The 22,672-nt window shown below is 42.4% G+C and overlaps 1 protein-coding gene across 1 annotated transcript; it reads right to left on the bottom strand.

Moving 5' to 3' along the window:
* Positions 371-22,579, bottom strand: LOC8084492 (protein MICRORCHIDIA 7). The gene is made up of 20 exons (XM_021460374.1): positions 22,124-22,579; positions 21,754-21,831; positions 21,606-21,640; positions 21,438-21,516; positions 21,055-21,147; positions 20,883-20,967; positions 20,518-20,593; positions 19,199-19,324; positions 18,928-19,026; positions 18,488-18,589; positions 18,070-18,228; positions 17,878-17,973; positions 17,426-17,477; positions 17,241-17,352; positions 17,075-17,145; positions 14,798-15,123; positions 13,848-13,975; positions 1,681-1,756; positions 859-981; positions 371-726 (listed from the first exon to the last, which is right to left on the bottom strand). The coding sequence occupies exons 1-20, from the start codon at positions 22,524-22,526 to the stop codon at positions 628-630; spliced, it is 2,418 nt and encodes an 805-aa protein (XP_021316049.1). The 5' UTR covers positions 22,527-22,579; the 3' UTR covers positions 371-627.

Here is a 22,672-nt window from a genome sequence, read left to right as displayed (position 1 = left end):
TGGTGCACACCCTATCTTCCACCCCTGTTTCTGATCGGATCAATCTCCACTCTGCCGCCGTACGCCATCGTTCCGTGTGTAGCGGCGAGCCGTGTGCGGTGGTCCTTGCACCTGGGCGTTGTTCATAACATTTGCTCGCAAGTGCATCAGGGCTTAATGCCTCGCCAATCACCCGCTGCATAGGGCTACTGGACATCATAGGCTTTTTCCTGCCTCGGCCGTCATAGGCTGTAGACTGGTTCTTCATCAGTCTTCGTTCAACCCTCAAGATCCATCAGATGTTTCATCCACTTGCTTGTTAGCCTACTGCGAATTTGTGAGTCTTGTGTACTAGGCAGACGGGGGCGGCTATAGCAGTATAGCCCCATAGTTAGCTAATCAATCAATCACAGATCACCGTCACATGTATGGCCACGCTGGGGGCTATTCACAGCTCTATAAACAAAGGAACCGTGAGGGCCTAGGGAAGTCGTCGCGTTAACCCGATTCCATCATCTTATACACTTACCACATACATAGAACATTCTGGTCTGCTACTGCTAACAGCTCTCCAGCCATCTGGACATCATTTGTGCTACAATATGCACCAGAGAAGGAGAGCGTGCTGATGATTCATGTACTCGCGTACTACTGGGGGTGAAGTTGCTTCGTCTGCTGCTTTCTCTTGCAGCAGTTCCGGGCAGCATTGAGCTGTTCCATCAGGTCCTGAATGGTGGAAGAGGCCTCCTGCAAATAGACACCAATGGTTTATAGGCGACATGCACACCATCATGAAGTTAGACGACTCCAATTGTAACAGAGGAATTGGAGCACAATTTTTGGTTAGGAGCAATGTGGTGCATAGTTCTAACAACTAACCCTGAGCTTCATCTTCAGGTTTTCCTCCTCTTGATCGCGGCGCTTCCTTTCTTCTGCAAAGAGTTCTACCGTTGCTTCTTGCTCATTAATTGCAAGCTCGAGTTGCCTCTCCACATCCTCAATCTGAAAACAAAAGATAAAACTTCCTCAGGCTATTAAAGACCACAAGAAGATCCTCAGACCTCCCAGAAATGTCATCCTTATATCCACAACGACATTCAATCATTTAAACAAAATACAACCGTGGGAAACTTCCTATGGACAAGTAGGTAGACTCAAGGATGTTGTAAAAGAAAATTGGGAAGGTAGAAAACAAATTCTATTGAATTTTGCCTGATAAATGTTTGCAATTTTTATCTGTTTGTAGCTAACAGAACTTGCATTTCTAGTTAGTTGGGCCTGTTTGAGAGAGTTCCCAATGGAACACCCAAGCTGATCCCACGGGAGCTCTGCCAAATGGTATTTTTATAGAGAATGTCTCCCAAAGTGATTCTATGAAATTAATCAAGATGCCAAGAGCTGAAAAACTAGCTTCTCCAGATTCACTTCCTGCACAAAATCATTCCATCCATAGTGTTTATCCTAGAAAATCACTTAGAGAATCATTTTCAGCTACATAATCACTTCCCTAGAAAATCAGAAGCAGGAGTTATACCAAATAGGCCCTTATATAGTAACATCTAACAATAATGTAACGCTATTGCATGATTACTCAAGACAATTGGTAATTCACAAAGATACACGAAAAAAAAGGAGAGTCTTACTACCATGAGTTCCAACTAGTAGAAGCCAAATATTATAGTGGATCTTAAAACTGCTTACCCTCTCAGTCAGAGACTTATTCTTATCCTGCTCGATTTGTAATTCCCTTGATAATGATTCCTGCACCATAAAGATTCTACAAAAGAATATAATTAAAATGGCATGTCCTGTTCTAATCAGATCAGGACCTGCACCACTATTTTTATTATCAACGATCAGTTCACACAAAATTGTGTTGTCTAGTCAGACCATTGTACTCTAAAAAAACTTTAAACAAAGAAGGCAACATATTTAATTATGATCTATGACAAATTATATGAGGAAATATGAAATTTCAGGCAATTCTTGGTTCAGTTTTGACCAATATTAGGGTTGAATTTAGATCTTTTGGAGAAATTTGGATGGTAAGGAGTTTCGATGGTCACTAATCACTTGCCAATTTGGAACAGGACACATATCGGCTCTTTGACCAACGGATAGCAAATTCATAGATAATTAAGGGACCAAAGATATATCAGGCACATAAAAATGAGGAGAGGAAAAGGTGCCCTCATGAGTAACATGACAAGAAGTACCATCTGCTGTGTGAATAGTAGTGCCATCAACAATTTGCTTGCAGTCAATCAATTGAGTCTTGTTTGATGTTACATGGAAAGAAGCTCCTGAATCCAAAACCCAAGGCTGAGGAGCAATGTTGTGAGAGGCAGCGGCTATGGAGATACATCCTGAGATATTGGCAGCCATTATTCTGAATTCCAAACAGAGCAGACTATGCTCTTCCTTTGCTCGCTTATCTGGAGGAGTCTCCAAGTAGGAACAGAGCAACAGCACCACTCGGATGTACCAAGTAGCAGACAGAGCACCAGCACCACTCGACAGAACAGAGTACCACGTAGCAGCACTCTGTACGAGAATCTAAGTGTATAGCAAAGGAGCAGAGTTGCCTTCCGCAGGAGATAGACAGACAGGAATACGTCCTCTGTAGCTAACCAGAACAGAGCAGGCCAGCATTGTGGGGATTCCGCTCTTTTCTGGCATGATGCTTGGCATGAGCAACCCCTTGCTGAGTCATCCCCTGAGCTTTTCTCCTTTGCCCTCAATAAACAGATTTCGGTGAAAAGGGTCTCTGAGCAAGATGAACTCTCCTCCCTCTTTTAGCTCCCCCTCTCTCAGACGGCCTTCTTTTTTTCTCGAATACGCAGGAGGACTGCGTATCACTGTATTAATAGAAGGAAAAAACGGAGCCGTACAGAAACTCAAACAAACCACACACGCAGACTCACGCGCGCACGCGCACACACACAAAATAAACTCCTATTAACAGATTAACAAAGAAGAAAAAAACACCTGAGACTAAGAAAAAGACCTGACCACCAAACTCCCTTTATCTATTCTCCTGAGCTGGGTTCCGGGACAGCCCCTTGGCCCCAGACAAGGACCAAAGCATAGCTTCCTCCTGAGCAAGAGTCAAAGCTGTGACCAGATTTGGGGTGGCTCCATTGAAGACGCAGTCATTACGATGCTTCCGGATGGTCCAGGCGCCTAAGATGATAAGAGAGTTCAAACCCCTTTTCACATCACCATTGACCATCAAAACCGTCTTGTCCCACCAGACATCAAAGGAGGAATCAGAAGGCTGTGGGGCAAGAGCTGCCAGACCAAAACTGTGCAAGATGACAAGCCAAAACTGTTTTGCAAACACACAGCCAATAAGAAGGTGTTGGATGTTCTCATCCTCTTGATCACAAAGCGGACATTGGTCGGGATGGGGGAGGCCACGACGCGCCAATCTATCAGCTGTCCAGCATCGGTTGTGAGCAACCAACCACATGAAGAAGCGACATTTTGGGGGTGCCCACGATTTCCAAATTCGCTCAAATGGGGCAAAACTAATGGCACCCTCAAAAAGAATATCATAGGCAGATTTTGCTGTATAATCCCCTGAAGCAGAAAACTTCCAAATGTGTTGATCGAGGATCCCTTCCTGTAAAACAAATCCCTCAAGAATGTCCCACAAAACAAGGTATTCCGCTAAAGCTTGTGCGGAGATTTCCCCCTGAATGTCTTCTATCCACTTATTCTCATTAAGAGCATTCAACACAGTGCGCCTGTTTGCTCTCCGTTTGGATACTAGCACATACAGATTGGGTGCCAGGATCTGGATACTTTTGCCAGACAGCCATTTGTCCTTCCAAAATAAGGTATTAGCTCCATCACCGACTTCAGTAATAGTGGCCAGAGACAGGAGATCCTCAACCTCCTTACTTGCATGGAGAGGCAAGTGTGCCCAAGGTTTACTGGGTTGAGATTTCTTGAGCCATGGCCATCTTACTCTTAGAGCCACTCCTAGGGCTTTCAGATCGGATATACCAAGCCCTCCAAGCTCCTTAGATCTACAGACTTTAGGCCAAGCAATAAGACAATGCCCGCCTTTTGCGTCCTTACGTCCCCTCCACAAGAAACCTCTTCTAATTTTATCAATGGCCTTGCAACTGCAGAATGTTCAGCAGATCATGGAAAGTATTGTGCTAAGCAATGACAAAGATAAGTGGATTTACAGTTGGGGCTCTGACTGTTTTGTTTCCTCAAAGGTCTATCGCCTGCTGGTTGGCCACTCGGTGCTTCACCCAGTTTACAAATGACCGACTGCAATCTTTAACATAGCAGGTTCAGTCTTTAACGAGCGCGGGTCCACCTTAAGGTTAAGGGCTACCACAACCATTCTGGATGCCCTAAAAAGGTACTCCCTCCATTCTAAATTGTTAGTGGTTTACTAAGGCGGAGGGCATGGCATTGCTTCACCTCAAATGGATGTCCTTCTATTTGCGGATTGATTCTTAATTTGAAATCCCTGGTGTGCAAGACATTTTTCATGTTGTAACAAGTGTGGACAGCCTCTTCCTTTAAGAGGGCTGAAGCCAGAAGCTTCATTCCATTATCTAAAAAAAGTGGTCTCCATTTTATCCTAATTCAAACAACAACTGGGAGTCCGGGAGGTCATGTGTTCGAGACAATGTATTTAGGTCTGCCTACTCTGGAAGGGCGCATGCATGCAGGCCAGTTTCAAAATTTAACTGATCGTGAGGAAAAGATGCAACGCATAGGATGAAAGGTGTCACTGCTGGTGGGAAGGATGTGCTAATCAAAGCTGTAGCTAAGGCCATTCCAGTGTACATAATGAGTGTTTTCAAGCTCCTGGCATCAACTCAAGAGTCCCTGGAGAGAAGTATCGGGAAATTTTGGTGGAATGAACTGACTGGAGCTGGAGGCCGGCATACCCACTGGATTTCTTGGGATAAATTTACAAAGTCCAAAAGTGAGGGTGGGTTGGGATTCCGAGAATTCAAATCTTTAATTAAGCTTTGCTAGGAAGGCAAGCATGTAGGCTTTAAGAGAGACAAGGGAGTCTTTGTGCCCGCGATCCATGCTGGGCTTACCGCTCATGATGCATACGATCTTGCTGAGGAAACCTACCACGAGGCAGTCTTAGCAGGTATTTCCACACAAGAGGCTAGTGATTTCGTCTGCGAACAGAGGCTTGGCAAAGCCGCTCTGTTATCGACGGCGAAGAGTCCTAGTACAGACAACGATATTCCCGAAAAATTGTGGATTGACATCGGTTTTCCTAAAGAAAAAAGATGGTGGGAAAATGAAGTTCACCCACCAGTGCAGGACAAAACTACTTCGGGCACTGAGGCTTTGGCTATGCCAGCTCAACGTGAACCCAAGAAACAAATCTCAACACGGCCTCTTGGACGAACGGTTCCAAAACGTGGAATCGCGATCCGTCCATGGAAGGGTCCTTTGCCGAAGCCGCACTCGCCGACGATGGTGACGTTGGCTGCTTTCATGCCACCGGAGCGAATCAACAGATCACAATCTAATTTACAGCATGATCAACGGACATCTCAAAATTCAAAAGTTGTCTCTGATTGCCGGAGTAAATCAGTTTTAATCGAGCGTGCAAAACAATATGGCCGGTCCTGGTGGGACCTATTGTCTCGTGGGCCCAGTGATCAAAGGCATCATAAGGCTAGCAGATACGATGCAACATTCCCTCCGATCGACAGTATCGCATCGAGACCCCTCTTGCATGCCGCCTCGCGACCTGATCCAACTACTGCCGCCGCCGCCACACCCTCGTACGCTGACATGGCTGGACGACAGCCACCCACCAATCGCCACAACTCCAGCGGGTTCAATTACGAGCCTCCGAGGGGTAGGATCAGTGATCGCTTTCGCCATGATGGGCGAGGTCTAGGCCCAAACAGAGGTCGTAGTGACCACGGAGGACCAGGTCGAGGACGCGGCGATGGGCACATCCATGGTCGAGGCAATGGGAGGGGCGGTCAGTGGTATGGCCCTAGTGCACCTCAACGGGAGTCACAACAGCAATATCAGCCGACCGCAGGTCCACAACGTCAACAAGTCGGAGCTGACGCCACCGAATCCAGTATGCAGGGTGCAGCTCGTAACCAGCAATCTAGTATGCAGGGCGCAGCTCGTAACCAGCGACAACAACCTCAACCTACAGAATCTGGTATGGCAAAAAAGAAGAGACCTTACTGCTGGAGGTGCAAATGTAGTGGACATTCTAATGATGAGTGCAGAGCTGACCTTGATTGCATAATATGTAATAAGAAGAACTCGCATCTATCATGGAAATGTCCAATTTTGAAGATGCCAAAACCAAATGCTACTTTTTTTGGCTCTGGTAAGAAAGAATTTAGTTTCTTGAGGATCCCAGAAATTGACTACAAAATAGAGACACCTGATCTAGCCCCTACAGCATTGGTCAAGGTGACCGGTAGTAAACTCTCAGCAGATGTGGTTGAGTGTGAATTGGCCAAAATCTCACGGACAGATTGGACATGGGAGGCCTTACTCCATGAGGAGAACTCATTCCTTGTGGCCTTTCCGTCAGATGACGAGATGCAGCGGATGGCATCCATGGATTATCATCTAAAGAATCATGGTGTCACGCTAGCTATTTCAGCATGGCAAAGCTCTAATGACGTGAAACCCATTTATCAGTTGGAAGAAATTTGGGTGCACATCACTGGTGTCCCTCATGCTTGGAGACACTATCTTATTTTTTGGGCTCTGGGTACAGTGATTGGCTGCACGCTGGAGGTAGATATGTCCACTTACAGAAAAAAAGGGGTCATCCGAGTTCGGGTTGGGGTGATGAACAAAGATCAGCTCCCTTACACCACTGATTTAGTTTTTGGGACAGAAGGATATGACATACTTACAAGTTAGAAGATACAAATTTTATACCATCTTCACCGACTCCGAGGGATCAGGATCCAACGGATCAAGATGGTAATGATGCAGACAAAGATAAGCCTGTAGAAAAGGATCCAGAAAATGTGCTCAAGAAATTCAAGAATACCCAAGATGCAAGTGGACCCAAATCTGCAACTGGAACTGAAAACAATAGGCCGACGCCTATGCAAGCCCAACTCGCAATTTTACCCTCTGGTATTCAGCGATTGAGGTCTCTAATGCAGCCTTTACAGTGGGAAGATTTAGCCAAGCTACCGCCTGTTGCTGTGACACCTATGGCTGCTACAACTCGTCCAAGTCCAAATAGTACTCCTGGATCAAATAAGAATGCTAACACGTGCAAGAAGAATTTGACGGCTTCTACGTGTGATCGGATCGGATCAACTTCGGTAACCAGGGCTTTAGCTGACATTCCATTGTCAGCCACTCCTCCTAAGCCGAATGGCAAAATGGGATGCTCTTTGGCTAGGACAGCAGAAGCGGTACCTACTATCACTTCAACGGCTAGAACACAGAGTAATTCAGAGTGGGGAAGGGAAACAATGCAGATCTCACTGCAGGAGAAAACCAGGGCTGCCAATAATTCTCAGCTGTCATTAGACGTGGATGAGTCACAAAACACCACGCCTCTCATGGGCTCACCACGCCAGACAGCTTCACTATCTGCAACAGCTACCTTAGGCTACAAAACTGCTACTACACATATACCTTTGAACAAATGCCAAGATACAGATCTTGAGTCATCTTCTGGCTCGATTTTTTTGGGAGGTAAACACCGCAGTGTACGATCTAATGTCGTATCTTCTGATGGTGTTGTAGCAGCTGATGAGGACACGTTAACAAAGGCAATGAAAAGAGCAGCATCAAGGAACATGGATGGCCCAAAAAAGGACAAGCCAATGGTAGAGACCTCACCACTTTCCGCTATGTCTTCAGCCAGCATGATCCCAGGTACGCCCACGCTGCAGCCATCCTCTGTTTCTATTGTGTCTTTACCTCAAAAAAGATGCATTTCAAACCTAAGCAATGTAGGCTTGATTTTGGGTAGCAATCATAATACAGTTAATCTGTCCATCAATGCGCTTAAGAGAGTCGAAGTGGATAGAACAACTGTAACTCCAAATCAAAAACAGACTAAAAGGTTAGGAGTAGGTGAAAATCCCTTTGCGGCAAGTGACGATGAGGATACTGAAAATGACGGTACCCTTCTCGAACACTTAGTGAAGGAAATAACTGATGTAGGCTTGGATGATCTGGACCTGGACACAAAAATTTGTGACCTTATGGTTATTGGTCGAAAATCCAAGACAGCAACAAAAAAGCATAAAAGCCATAAGAAAGGTTCTCATCAAAAAGTTTCCCCATGAAAGGCTTCTTTTGGAATAGCAGAGGTCTATCTGACTTGGCTAAATACCGCTACATAGCTGAAGCAATCCAAGATCATAACCTTGATTTCGTGGCTGTCATGGAAACAGGAAAGCAGGACATGTCTAAATCAAATCTCTCTCGACTATCTGGAGGGGCAGATTTCATTTGGCACTGTCTACCACCTCGGGGGAGGTCTGGAGGAATCCTCCTTGGCATCAATGCTTCGTTTCTTGATCTATCATTAATTGTAGAAGGGGAATTTTACATCAAATTTCATCTCTGCAATAAATCTGATAATTTTAATTGGTTACTCATGGCAGTCTACGGTCCAGCTCAAGAGGAGTTTAAAACACCTTTCCTGACTGAACTCGTACGTGCTTGCCAACAAAACTCGCTTCCTACTCTAATCGGTGGGGATTTTAATATCATGAGAAATAGCAGAGAGAAAAACAATGATAGATTTAGTGACCGTTGGCCTTTCCTGTTCAATGCTGTCATTGATAGCTTTGATCTTAGGGAAATTGATTTGACAGGTAGACAATTCACTTGGGCTAATTCTCTACCTCATCCCACTTATGAAAAGCTTGATAGGGCTTTAATGAAGACTGAGTGGGAATTTAAATATCCTTTGGTAACTGTACATGCTCTTGATAGAGGTGTTTCAGACCATACGCCATTACTACTTGACACCGGAACACCAGCCTTCACGGGAATAGCAAAACCATTTAAAATGGAGCTCAGCTGGTTCTATCGTGAGGATTTCTATGATCGAGTTATAGAAATTTGGAATAAGCCAGTGAGGGGGCAAAACTCTGTCCAGAGATGGATAAAAAAAATAGGAGCTCTACGCAAATATCTCCGAGGATGGGCCTCACACACAAATGGTGTATATAAACAACAGAAAACAACTCTTCAGTCGACCATCAATAACCTTGATATTGTTGCCGAAAATCGGGACTTATCTGAGGATGAGAGAAGTCAGCTTGATCAAGCTAGAAATGATCTGACCAAACTCCTTCGTGAGGAAGAATTAAAATTCTATCAGCGAGCAAAGGTCACTGATGTTCTACTTGGGGATAATAACACCCGATACTTCCAAATGGTTGCCAATGGTAAACATAGGAAGAAAAGAATTTTCTCTCTAGACCATCAAGATGGAAAAATAGAAGGTCAGGCAAACCTTAAGAATTACATCACACGTTTCTATAAGGACTTGTTTGGACCACCACAAAATAATACCATGACCTTAGACGAGTCACAAATAGTTGATATTCCTCAGGTCAGCCAAGCTGAAAACGAATTCCTAACGGCTTCTTTTACGGAAAAGGAGATTCGGGATGCAGTTTTTGCTCTGGAACACAATAAAGCACCCGGGCCAGATGGCTTCCCGGCTGAGTTTTATCAAAAGTTTTGGGATGTCATCAAAGTGGACCTGATGCAAATGTTCCATGATCTTCACTCAGGAACCTTGCCGCTTTTTAGCCTCAACTTTGGTGTCATAACTCTAATTCCGAAGGTCCAAGAAGCTAATAGAATTCAACAGTATCGACCAATTTGCTTACTAAATGTTAGCTTCAAAATTTTTACTAAAGCGGCAACCATTATAATTAACTCAATAGCAGATCATATAGTTGGTCCAACTCAAACGGCCTTTATGCAAGGACGCAACATCCTCGAGGGAGTCGTCATTTTGCATGAGACAATTCACGAGTTGCATTATAAAAAACAGAGTGGAATTATTTTTAAAATAGATTTCGAAAAGGCTTATGACAAAGTTAGATGGCCTTTCTTACTACAAACTTTGCGGCTGAAAGGTTTCTCTCCTAAGTGGATCTCTTGGGTGAAAGCATTTATATCAGGTGGAAGTGTGGCAATCAATATTAATGATGAGGTCGGACCTTATTTTCAAACGAAAAAAGCCTTCGACAGGGAGATCCACTATCCCCCATTCTATTTAACATTGTAGCTGATATGCTAGCTATACTAATTAAAAGAGCCCAAGCAGATAATCAGATAAGTGGAATACTGCCTCATCTAGTTGATGAAGGTTTATCTATTCTACAGTATGCTGATGATACATTACTCTTTATGGACCATGACATCGAAAAGGCTCGCAACATGAAGTTATTACTTTGTGCATTCGAGCAACTTTCTGGGCTTACAATAAACTTCCATAAGAGTGAAATATTCTGCTTTGGGGCAGCACAAGAATCTTTGTCCCAATATACCGAGATTTTTGGTTGTAATCAAGGAGCTTTTCCAATGAGGTATTTGGGCATACCTATACATTATAGAAGGCTCTCAAATGCAGATTGGAAAAGAGTAGAAGAACGTTTTGAAAAAAGACTTAGCAGCTGGAAAGGAAAGCATTTGTCAACTGGTGGGCGCTTGACACTGATTAACTCGGTGCTTAGCAGCTTACCAATGTATATGATGTCCTTTTTTGCGATCCCAAAAGGAGTTCTAAAGAAACTAGACTACTTCAGGTCAAGATTTTTTTGGCAAAGTGATGAACAAAAACGAAAATACAGATTAGCCAAATGGGACATATTATGTTAACCCAAAAACCAAGGTGGACTTGGAATTCACAATTTAGACATCCAGAACACGGCCCTTCTGAGTAAGTGGCTCTTCAAATTGCTCACAACTGAGGGTACTTGGCAACAAATGCTACGTAAAAAATATTTGGGATCTAAGCCTCTTTCTCAAGTTCAATGGAAGAACGGAGATTCACATTTTTGGGCCAGTCTGATGAAGGTTAAACGAGATTTCCTGCGTTTTGGGACCTTCATAATTCAGGATGGATCACAAGTAAGATTCTGGGAAGACAGGTGGTTAGGACAGTCAACTCTGCGTCAACAATATCCTTGTCTTTATAACATAGCCCGGCATAAACAGGCTACTGTAGCAGAAGTGCTAAGCACGTCTCCACCTACTCTATCCTGGCGAAGAGATCTAATTGGACACAAATTAGTGGCTTGGAACAATTTACTTCCACGCATCACGAATATTGTGTTAAGCCAGCAAGAAGATGAATTTCGCTGGAACTTGCATCCTAATGGACAGTTCTCAGTTAAATCTCATTACCTAGCAATGATCCATAATGATGTTCCTAATATTAATAAAGGCTTGTGGAAACTTAAAGCTCCTTTGAAGATCAAGATATTTCTGTGGTATCTACGTACAGGCGTAGTGTTAACCAAAGACAACTTAGTTAAACGTAATTGGCATGGCAGCAAACAGTGTTGTTTTTGTCACAAAGATGAGACAATTAAACACCTGTTTTTTGAATGTCGTTTTGCTCGTGTTGTCTGGTCTGTTATCCAAGCAGCTTCAGGCTTGTCTCAACCGCATAGTGTCTCAAACATGTTTGGTTCTTGGCTCTGCGGTCTAAGTAAAGAACTGAAATCGCTAACCTTGCTAGGAGCAGCAGCTACATGTTGGTCTCTTTGGTTATGTAGAAATGACCTGGTTTTTGAAAAGAAACATACTTGTTCTCCCTTACAGGTTATCTACTCGATTATACATTGGCTGCGTACATGGGCTGTCCTGCAGAAGCCAGCTTCACAAGATTTGGTTGTAGCGGCATCTCAACAATTGGCGCAAGTGGCCAAGGAGTTTTTTACCCGGGCACATGGGTGGCAGTCTAGTCTTCGGATGGAGTGTTATTAGTGTATCTTTTTGTTTTAAGTTTTTTTATAAGGCTGTGTGTATCTTTGCTATACAGAGGCCGGAAGTGTTTCAAGGTCATTGTATCATCTCGATGTAACGATCCTGAAATTAATGAAGCTTTCTTTATCGAAAAAAAAAATGTACTGAAGGCTAAGTATTATCACAATGGAAATTTACTGGGCATGGTGTTCCCAGTGAATCAGTCTCCCACGTGGCGGACAATTGTTCATGGTCTTGAGTTGGTGAAAAAGGGCTACATTTGAGAATAAAGTCTGGAATCTGAGACCAATTGGGAAGAAGCTTCTTGCCGTCTGAAGTGGGTGCACCAGCTGATCGACCAACTAAATATGCAGTGGAATGATGATATGATAAACAGATTTTTTGGCCAGCAGACGTCCAGGAAATCATGAAAATTAGGCTGCCAAGTGAACCGGCTGAGGATATTTCTTTGCTTGGCATTATGAAAACAATGGTTTTTATACTGTGAAAAGTACCTACCGTTTGGCTCGGAAGCGCCACATGGAGGAACATGGCAGTGGCCAATCAACATCTGCAAACTTGAAGGTCGGCCGATTTGGAAAGAATACTGGAAGATACTGCTTCCTCACAAAATCCTAATTTTTGGATGGAAAATAATGAACAATGGGCTAGCGACACAACAGAACAAATTCCGGAGAAGTATAATCCAGAAGGACAACCTGTGAAATATGTGGGATGGGAGTATGGGAGTGGAGTCGCTGAACCATGCTCTGGTCGGCTGCCATCATGCATGTCAGCTTCGTATGGCAATCAGAGAACACTGGACGTTGCCAGATGAGGAACAGTTCCTCAATATTGACCATCTCAATTTTCTGGTTTTTTCTGATGCAGGCGGAAAGGGATACGAGAGCAAGATGCCTGATGCTTCTGTAGCGAACCTGGCAAGTGAGGAACGATATCACCCATGAAGCACACAGCCTCTCCATTGAGGGGTAGGGGTCCATTCGTTTCCTTAAGCGTTATTGGACGGAACTGTGTAATATCAGGCAAAATAAAGATATAGCTGACCCTTTTGGCAAACAACCAGTCTGTACTTTGTATGCAGGGCGGGTGGCCAAGGCAAGATGACAGACATGCCCGTGGAAGAGGCCTGATCTGGGATGGTGGAAGGTGAATGTCGATGGTGCTTTCTGTAGATCGACAGGTGCTGTGAGCATTGGGGTCATCATCAGGGACTGCAATGCTGCGGTCTGCCTTGCTGCCTGGCGAGATGTGCCTGGAGCCAGGGATGCTGAAGAAGTGGAGGCGCTGGCCACCAGGGAAGGGCTTCACTATGCTGCTGAAGAATCTGAGACCCCGGCAGTGCTTGAGACTGACTGCAGCTCGGTCCAGGCTCTACTGAAGAACTCAACGAGGGACCGAGGACAGCTATGCCTAATAGCAGAGGAGGCAAGACAGGCCGGGAGCCTCATGTCTGAGTGGAAAGTAGTCCACACGAGAAAGAGGGAAATCGTGCTGCTCATGAGCTCGCACAACTGGCTCTGAGATCGAATAGTTCGGCCGTTAGGTGCCACACAGTGCCCGCATGTATCGAGCAAATTATTGCTCAAGATTGTAATATGAATACTGAGCAATAAAAGAGCCTCTCTTTTCCTCGCAAAAAAAGTCAAACATCTCTAGTTTTAACCAAGTTTATAGAAAAATGCACAAACATTTGCAATATCGTTAACCAAGTTTTGACTTAGGACAAAACTAAAAAGACTAAATTTGAAATGGAGGTAGTAGCCAAAGTTATGTCGTTAATACATGAGAGGTTAACGATGAACACAATAATCAACAAGTGAAACTTAACCAAGTTAAGGGGACGGTCTGACTAGATTTTGAGTGATTAGAAGTGGATAAAAATTTCTAATATGTACCTCTCCTCTAGCGATGAATTTTTTTCCTTCAATTTCTTGATGACAGCTTCAGGGTCAACAATGGATTCCCTGTCTCCATTAGTTGCTACATTTACTTCCTTTTTATTTGAGAGAATTACATTTAATTCCTGGAAAGCAGAGACAAGAAAATATGATAAATGATTAATTTCTAATTCAAGAATTAACAAAATCAATTCGCAAATTGCAACCAGTGATCTATTAGTTATTAGTTATCAGTTTATGCCAGTACCACTACATAAACAACTATAAAATTTTCAGATCAAGTGACATTACTGTATTTATTCAGAGCAACAACAGTAAATTTTCTTTTCAAAAAGGATCTTTAATTTTTTATTCAATATATGATATACTTTACAAAATCTGCTTCGTCCTTCCATAGTTTCATTTGTGTTGAGAACATCACACAGCCTAGTCTAAATTCATCATAGAGCAAATTACATTCGTCCTGAACTATGGCTTTGCATCATATCAAACAGCCCTGCATTTACAGCTCACAGCATGCTGGGCAAAGTGAGGTACACAAAGCTTTCAGGTCTAGGAACATAAATTCAGGCTAAATATATTAAAAAGCATACTAAGCTCCTCTAGCCCCTCCAAAGCAACCAAGATCTCTGAACAATTTTCTTTCCCTTGCCATCCAGAACGAAACAAACACATGACTATATGTTAGGCATAGAAAGATTGGCTGGGTCGCTGGCATGCAAGCATGTGCCATGGTTTACTTAATAATCACCGAGTACACTTTAAGCTCTTAATATAATGATGCACAGCTCTCCTGCGTTTTTGAAAAAAAAAAGTACAGTTTAAGCAAAAGATGCTAGCAGTGGGAAGGGTTTGAACTAGTTCTATACCATATTTTTCTTCTTTAATCATAATAAAGCAGATATCCTGCATATTCGAGTTAAAAAATGTAGGGGCAGTGAAACTACCTTTGACTGGTATTTGAGAGCAATCCTCTCACTTCGTTTTACTCCACTGGGAGAAGGTGGCGAACTTGTATTCACTTTACGAAAAGATTTTTCAGGTGTCCTTAGGATAGGGGAAGTTGATCTGGATGGGGCGCTGGCAATCTCAGTATTGCCACCACCTGTATTTGATAAACCATGCAAAACTGATCTTTCAGGTCTTATGGTATTTGCAGATTTTTCAGCGCTCTGCTGGGATATTGTTTTTGAAGATGTTCTGTCAGCACTTCTGATCCTTTGCAAATAACCTGACTTCCTGGAACCTATCCCATATGGACGTGGTGACAGTCCTGCATGCAAATTATCATCAGCTGAGCTATATGTCCCAATTGAGGAAAAACTGACTTAGTCCAACAACAGGATCCTCACTCATACAGGGACCAAATATGAGCGAGGCTTTTACACAGTCTCATGATTCATACACAGCGAACAAACATGGCTCAACCTAGACCTATCTGACCTAGGTTGCAATCGCAAGTCCTAGCCCTTGCAGATTCTTCGCACCAGCCATGCACCAAAAGCTGTGCTCGTCCTTCAGCTCATTCAAAATAGTGTTAACCGAAGGAGATGCCCCCTCAAACACAAATGCTTTCCTATGTTTCCATATAGGGCAATGCTATGGTACTCTCTTTACTTAATATGAGGTAATACCTCAAATAAATCTGAGCCGTTGATTTTTGAGAATTTTTTAATTAATTTATTGATTAAGTGACCTTAAAAATGGAATATATTCTCAAATCCCTCTCATCATGGCATGCATAGGCACAGGCGTGCATGACCCCGCTTCTTTATTCATGCCCACGGCAATATCCTTCCTTTTATGTGTTTACAATCGATTATGGGTAATGACAATATCCTTATTTTTTATGAGTTTTTTTATCTATGTGTGTTATATATTTATATTTTAAATCTCTATATGTGCATAATTATTTTTTCCTAATAGCACATTAATATATGCAACTCGGTTATCACTTTTTATGAAAAAGAACAAATTATGTTCATAAAAGATATGTTACATTAATTAATTAAAAAATAAATTAGACCTACCTTGTTTCATTTAAAAGGTAACACGTAGTATAAAGACAAAGATTTTTGTATTAGTTCTAAATACAACTATACGTATAAAATACGTCTGCATGTGTGCAGGACGCATGTGTACCATTGTCCAAGTTATATAAAAACTCTAGATCTTATCATGTACAACATATAGGAAAGTTAGATTATGCATGCATATTAGATCTAATAGGAAGATATTTTCTATATGTGTCCTATTACTTCATAGAAGGTAATATGTGATAATTAACATCGAGATCAACGGTCCACAGTTATTTGAGTGTACCATAGCAAAGCCCTTCCATATAATCTAGGCGCCTAGTAAAATTAGAGTGTTCACTCCTTTTTTTAGCTCCTCTTTAACTCTTCTCATCGTCTTGCGCCAACAATCTGCAAAGCTCCGTTCATTTTGTCAAGGGACTGAATCTGCTAAGGTCCAAAGGATTGGACAATCTGAACCATACTTGTCTTGCCACAACACACGTTGTTAAAGGATATTGTATCATCATCTAGATGAGAGAGGTCCGTTGTTAAAGGATATTGTATCATCATCCAGATGAGAGAAAAGGTGCTGCATATCTACTATTTACATAATGCTAAGCTTTTGATATTACATTTTCTCCAAGGGCAGCGAGTCAGTGACCAATATTTGAGCCTTTTTTACAGTCCATGGAAACAGAACAAGAGGCACCAAAGTTATAACTTGAGATTTGGTACATCATGTATTGGTACCATTGGTACTCTTGCATTGTATATTGAATAAATTCGTTGGTGTGTAACAGAAATGTCAAAAACTATTTGGTGATGCTACATGATGATCATTTGGTATTCCACTGGTATGAAACCAAGTGAATTTAGGGAAAACCAGTTTTGCATGTTTGTGTCATGAAGATGCAGAATGCAAATGACTATAGATGGTAACACCTCAAAGTAACCACTTTGGCTGATGTTTAGGACAGGCGAAACGTGGTGAGTGGAAGTGATCCAGAAAGATATCCATGCCTTTGAGACTTTCCGAACCACTTTGTTTATTAGGTTATTGATTATCTCATGATAAAAATAAAACATGCACCCATCTGCATCTTTCCGAACCACTTTGTTTATTAGGTTATTGATTATCTCAGAATAAAAATAAAACATGCACCCATCCACACCAACTAAATGCACAAAACAAGAACATTAACCTACCTCTTTCCCCTTTTCCAGAATCTGTGCTAGCATCATTGGTGCCATAGCCGATTCGGTGGCGATTGTCAGACCTTGAAAAAAAATGCATACTAAGATTAGACAGATTTTCTACAGCATGAGCTAGTTGGCCACAGAACGGCAATTGCTCACTGACAACAAAACAGACCAATATTTCTTCTGCATTCGGTTTAATCGTGCTTCGAGTCTTGCAAGGCAATTTGTGCGTTCAAAGTCCTGCTTGTCATGAGCTGGTTCTACAAAATTTACTTCAAGTACACCTGCATACAAGAACGATCACAGACATACCAAAATACCATACCCTAAAATGAAAAAGGCAACAAGATTTCATACCTATGATACCACGGCCACCACTTCCAGCAGCAGTCCATACTCTCCAAAAAGGCTAAAAGAAATAAATATACTAATCATAAATTCTTAAAAACATTTTACAAGTTGCAGAAAATTTTGCCTAAAATGATCACATGAACATTCTTAACAAGTACCTGGCATTACACACTAAGAAACAAAATGACAAAAAAAGGTTAACTATAGGCCTTTAAGTAAGGAAGCATAATGGTGCCTGCTCATGCAAATACACACTGAACCATCCACTACTTAGCTATGAATTTTGTAATCTCTGTGCACACAGGAAGTCATTCTGCAAACTGAAAAAAATGCAAAGAAAATATTTTCATTGAGAAAATTTTGGTACCTTTTTCCCCCTATTTAAACTACTTCAGCAGCGGGTCTCCCCTGTTATTTTTTTTAAAAAAACATCACACATGACATTTCTAACACAATACCTTTATTAGGCGATTCTTGTGGTAAACATTAAACCCTTGAATATCAATATGTTGTCTCGCATCTTTAACAAAACCAATTGTCACCTTAGCTGCCATCTGAAAATTTGAGAGATGAGGGAACATAACATGTTATGAGATCAATGCACATGCATCGTTATACAGAAAGCTGTGAGACAAAGCTCATTGGCTTACATGCATATCCTTTGGAAGTCCATCGCACACTGTTGGCTTATAATTAAGTTGCTTCTTTAGCATGAGATCATTGATAATATTATGGTGTTCAATCTTTTTTCCCCGTAAAATCATTTTGAAGTTATCCGGGAGTCGAAGATATAAAATTGATGCATAACTCTGCACAAAAGAATCAATATTTAGGGTTTACAGAACTACATCACTGATTTCAGTTCATGATTTGCTCTTTCATATAAAATTTCCCAATTTCCTTTGTCACTGCTTGCACAGTGCAGTAAAATGCTATACAGTGGACCAAATATTCAGTCATGTTGTCTAACAGTCATGAACCAAATATTGATTGGGACACAACTGGAATAACTGCTCCACAGAATACAGAACTGACTGGCACATATGCATAAGTACATCTAAAACTTACCCTTAGAGAATGTCTATAAGTAAAGAAGTGTCTGGAGTTTGGAAACTGATTTGCCTTCTGGATTTTGTTCTGATCTCTGTTAACACCTCTAATCTGAATATCCTGCAATATGAACATCAATAAGATAGCAGACAACATTTGTGCCAATAGGAACTACTCCCTCCATCCCAAATTGTAAGTCATTCCAAGAATCTTGGAGAGTCAAAGCATTTGCACGTTTGACCAAATTTATAGAGAAATACTAAGATTTGTAACGTAAAGTGAGTATACTATGAAAATATAATTAAGGAAGAATCTAATGATACTTAGTTGGTATCATAATAATTATTATTTTATCATATAAATTTGGTCAAAATTAGAAAAGTTTGACTCTCCAAGATTCTTGGAATGACTTACAATTTGGGATGGAGGGAGTAATTATTTACTAGTATGACACTTACATTTGCGTCAGCATCAAAATCAAGCTCCAGCTCTCCTTCATCATCCTCCCACAGATTGTATATAATAATTCGAGTTCCTTGTTCCCCTATGGAGCCAAACTACATATAAGCAGCATACAGACATCAAGAACACATAAATGCCTCCATTTGGAAATGAGTGTATACACTTCATTCCTCCAACTATTCCCAAAGCAGAAATCATGGCAATTGGAAGCCTCAAATAGTTGAAAATACAACTACATTTACAGCCATCAAATTATATCCGCTATACCTCCTGAATCAGTTCTGCTTCTGTGGAATAAGGAGACCATTGTATTATCGTCTCTAAGCTCATACACCAATCAGTCAATGTTGTCCGTGCCTTCCTTTTCCATTCTTTTTCTTTTTCATAGTCGATCTGCAAGGTTTATGTACAAGCATCACTGCATTAATGAAAGCTCATGTCCAGTTTACTAACTTCATCATTTTATACCGAAAAAAATGAAGACACAAGTTAGGGCCTGTTTGGACTGCTCTACTCCATGAGTCCCTCCCAAGAGCGTAAACACCACAACTCCACCGATTTCTGGAGCAGGCAGCATCATAGAACTGGAAGCCTCCTAGTTCATTTTGGTGAAGCAAGCAAGGAGCTGCTCCACGATCCTATTTCGCACTTAGTATTATTGAAAAATCGCCTAAGCGCCCCTAACCTATTTCGCATCGCCCACCGTTGACCGAGCCAGCACTCCTCCTTGCCACTGAGGAACCACCTGTCAGCATCGCTTCACTTCCATCTGCAAAGTCACAATGCTGATGCAGGACCGCAGCCACTCGCTGACCAGGGCACACAGGGTGGCAACGTGTGCGTCAAACTCAGTGCCGATGGAGTTTGGACCAGATCCAGTTGGCTCACCATCTCCAAGGCACACGCTCTCTGTTGGCTTGCCCACTTCAGTTGCTTGAACAGCTGCACAGCAGTGTTGGTTGCCAAGCTCGTCACTCTTCCTATGCTCTGCTGCCTTGTCATCCAAGTGACTAGGTCCATTCCCTCCATCACAAACTGGTACACCTCTCGAACCTACCCACTGTGAAGTTTTAGAGTGGAACAGACCGAAACAGGCCCTTATGTGGCAGCAAGATGGATGACAAGGCCTTGATATAGCTATTTTATATATAAATGTGGCAGAAAGATGGATGACAAGGCCTTGATACAACTAAGAAATGCATAAATCCTATTAATTAACTTTTCGACATGCCATTACAGCTCATCCCCACACACTATGCACATGTGACAACCCTGCTTGCACTCTTCACTTAAAAGGATTGGTTCAGATGTTTAATTACATTTGGAACATTTAGTTACATATTTCTACACCCTCAATAAGTGATGCAAGAATAATCCATCCACATTGGTTTCCTCATGATATCATTTTGTCTGAACCCAAACTTGGCGGTGTCCCAATCACATAGTAAACTATTCATATTTGACAAAACAAAATCATCTAGCTCAAAGTTAAAGATTTGACAAAAGAAACCACTATTACAGCAATAAAAAATATCAGTAACATAAAGATGATGCAGGCAATAAAGCAATGGTGAAATCAAGCCTACCATAGGAACAATTATATCTTCTTTGTTGGTGCTCCTTAGGAAAGTGTATGATAGCATCCCAACGCTTTGTGTAGGCCTTCATGCGAACAAAAGTGAGGGTAAATGTCATTGCCGGCTTTGCAAGGAAAATGAATCAAGAAATCTTATAAAGAGCATAGTTGAAGTGAAATGTATAGCCTGCTTGTTATGAAAACTCTAATGGTAAATTCAGCATGGTCGAGCTAACTAATCTTGTCAAGGTTAACAATGTTTTATTGCAGGTACATGAAATCGACATATGGCAGGGATGGCCAGTGTGCATGGCAACACAAACTTATTAATAAGAAAGATACACTTCTACCATATTTCAAGGTAATGAAGACAACCTTGTTCCTTTAATACCACGACTACGTGAAAACACTAAGACATCAGCACCAAGTCTCATCGTACTTGTCTTAAAACCATTTCCATCTGCAAAGAAGCAGGGTAAGCAAACTGAATCTCTGTGTTGTGTTGTGGTCAGAAGATAACAAACAGGATTCGAAACAATAAACTTACATTGTCCAATGGTATTCTTGACTTTGCTCTTTGCAGAATAACCCAAGGACATACAATGACGCATCTTATCTGGGTTCATCCCCCCACCATTGTCTGTCAACAATTCAGAATGAAATTAAACAAGGTAGGAGATAGACAATGATGCGCAACGTTATCACTACATCTGTAACCTTCAGAAACACATTTTTGTGAAAAAGAAAATGCTAGGATCCTATGACACTGTGATTTACTTTTGGAGTGAAGGATAGAAAAGTTTTTACAATCAAATCTAGTAGAAAAGCATGCTATGAATTTCATCCAATATATTCTTAAAAGGAACTTCTGCAATCAGTTCATGAAAGCATGCCAAGTCATCCATACAAGATGGGATGGTTTCCTCGCACCTTCAACAAGCAGCATTCGAGTTCCATCCTTCTTACTTTCCATCATGTCAATGTGAACATATGTCGCTCCGTTCACAACCTTGCAAACAAACATCCACGAGGTAAGCACACAAGGCCCCAAGAACAACACCTCAAACCTGAAGAAATTGAATCTTCAAGCACACATACTTCGTCAAGAGAGTTGTCCAGCAGCTCGGCAAAAGCTGTGAAATCAACCAGGGCATCATAATCAAGCAACAGTTATAGCCAACAAGGCAAGGGAGAAAAAAAAAAACAAAATGCCTCCTTGTTTGCGCACGCTTGAAATGGAAGATACCTCCTAGTGCCCACTTGTGGCTTGTCGCGTTGGAATGTAGAAATTTGGGATGCACACGAACATGATCCATTCCAGAATCTGACGATAGCAAAGACAGAACAACTGAATATGGTAAGGTCATATGGAAGGTAAGCTATAAATAAAGGATACAAGATCACACACACGAGTTTCAGATCAGAGCGTGTCATGACAAAATATGTGCATGCTCAGAAGAATATCCAAGAAGGAATAGACAAACACATTCTTTATTTTTTAGTTATTTTGTCGAAAAAACGACACGCAGCTCAGTAGCCCAGCTCCTACTACAGTAGACTTTTCTTCGCCACCCATCGGAGGGAACAATGATGCCGATAATGTTGCGAGCTGTTACCAGAATGCTCGACCGCAAGCAGGTGATCCGACTTGCCAACATAGTCTCCGGCCTTCCAGAACTGCTTCGTTACGCTCCTTCCCGGCGCCGGCGGGGGCAGTAACTTCACCCGCGGTGGTGGCGGGAGCGGCTCCAGGAAGCCGGCTGGGACCGTGGCGGCAGCGGCCAGGATCCTGGCCTTCTTTTCCTCTCGATCCCTGCCGCCACCTCGTCCCGCCACTGGCCGCGACCTCTTCCCAGCCCCGGCGCCGGGGGCATCGGAGTCGGTGTCGCTGCTGCTCACATTGATCACCACCTCCAGCGGTCCATCACCGCCATCCCCTCCTCCAGCCACGACAACCGGCGCCGCCGCAGGCGCTAAGAGGTGGCCGGTGGGACCGGGATCCACAGCGGTGGGGGCCATGGGGACCGGAGCGATGGTGGTGCTTTCTCGGCGAGGCCGCACCGTGCGGTAGTGGGCAGCTGCAGCCTGCAGCTCTATGAAGTGCTTGGAGAAAGGAGGCCAGATGGGACGGCACAGAACGGCGTCATTGGATGACACGTGGGTAC

Source organism: Sorghum bicolor, chromosome 4, assembly GCF_000003195.3.
Source record: "Sorghum bicolor cultivar BTx623 chromosome 4, Sorghum_bicolor_NCBIv3, whole genome shotgun sequence".
In the NCBI taxonomy this organism is placed as follows: domain Eukaryota; kingdom Viridiplantae; phylum Streptophyta; class Magnoliopsida; order Poales; family Poaceae; genus Sorghum; species Sorghum bicolor.
Note: the sequence above shows the minus strand (reverse complement) of the source record. Positions and strands in the feature narration are given on the sequence as shown.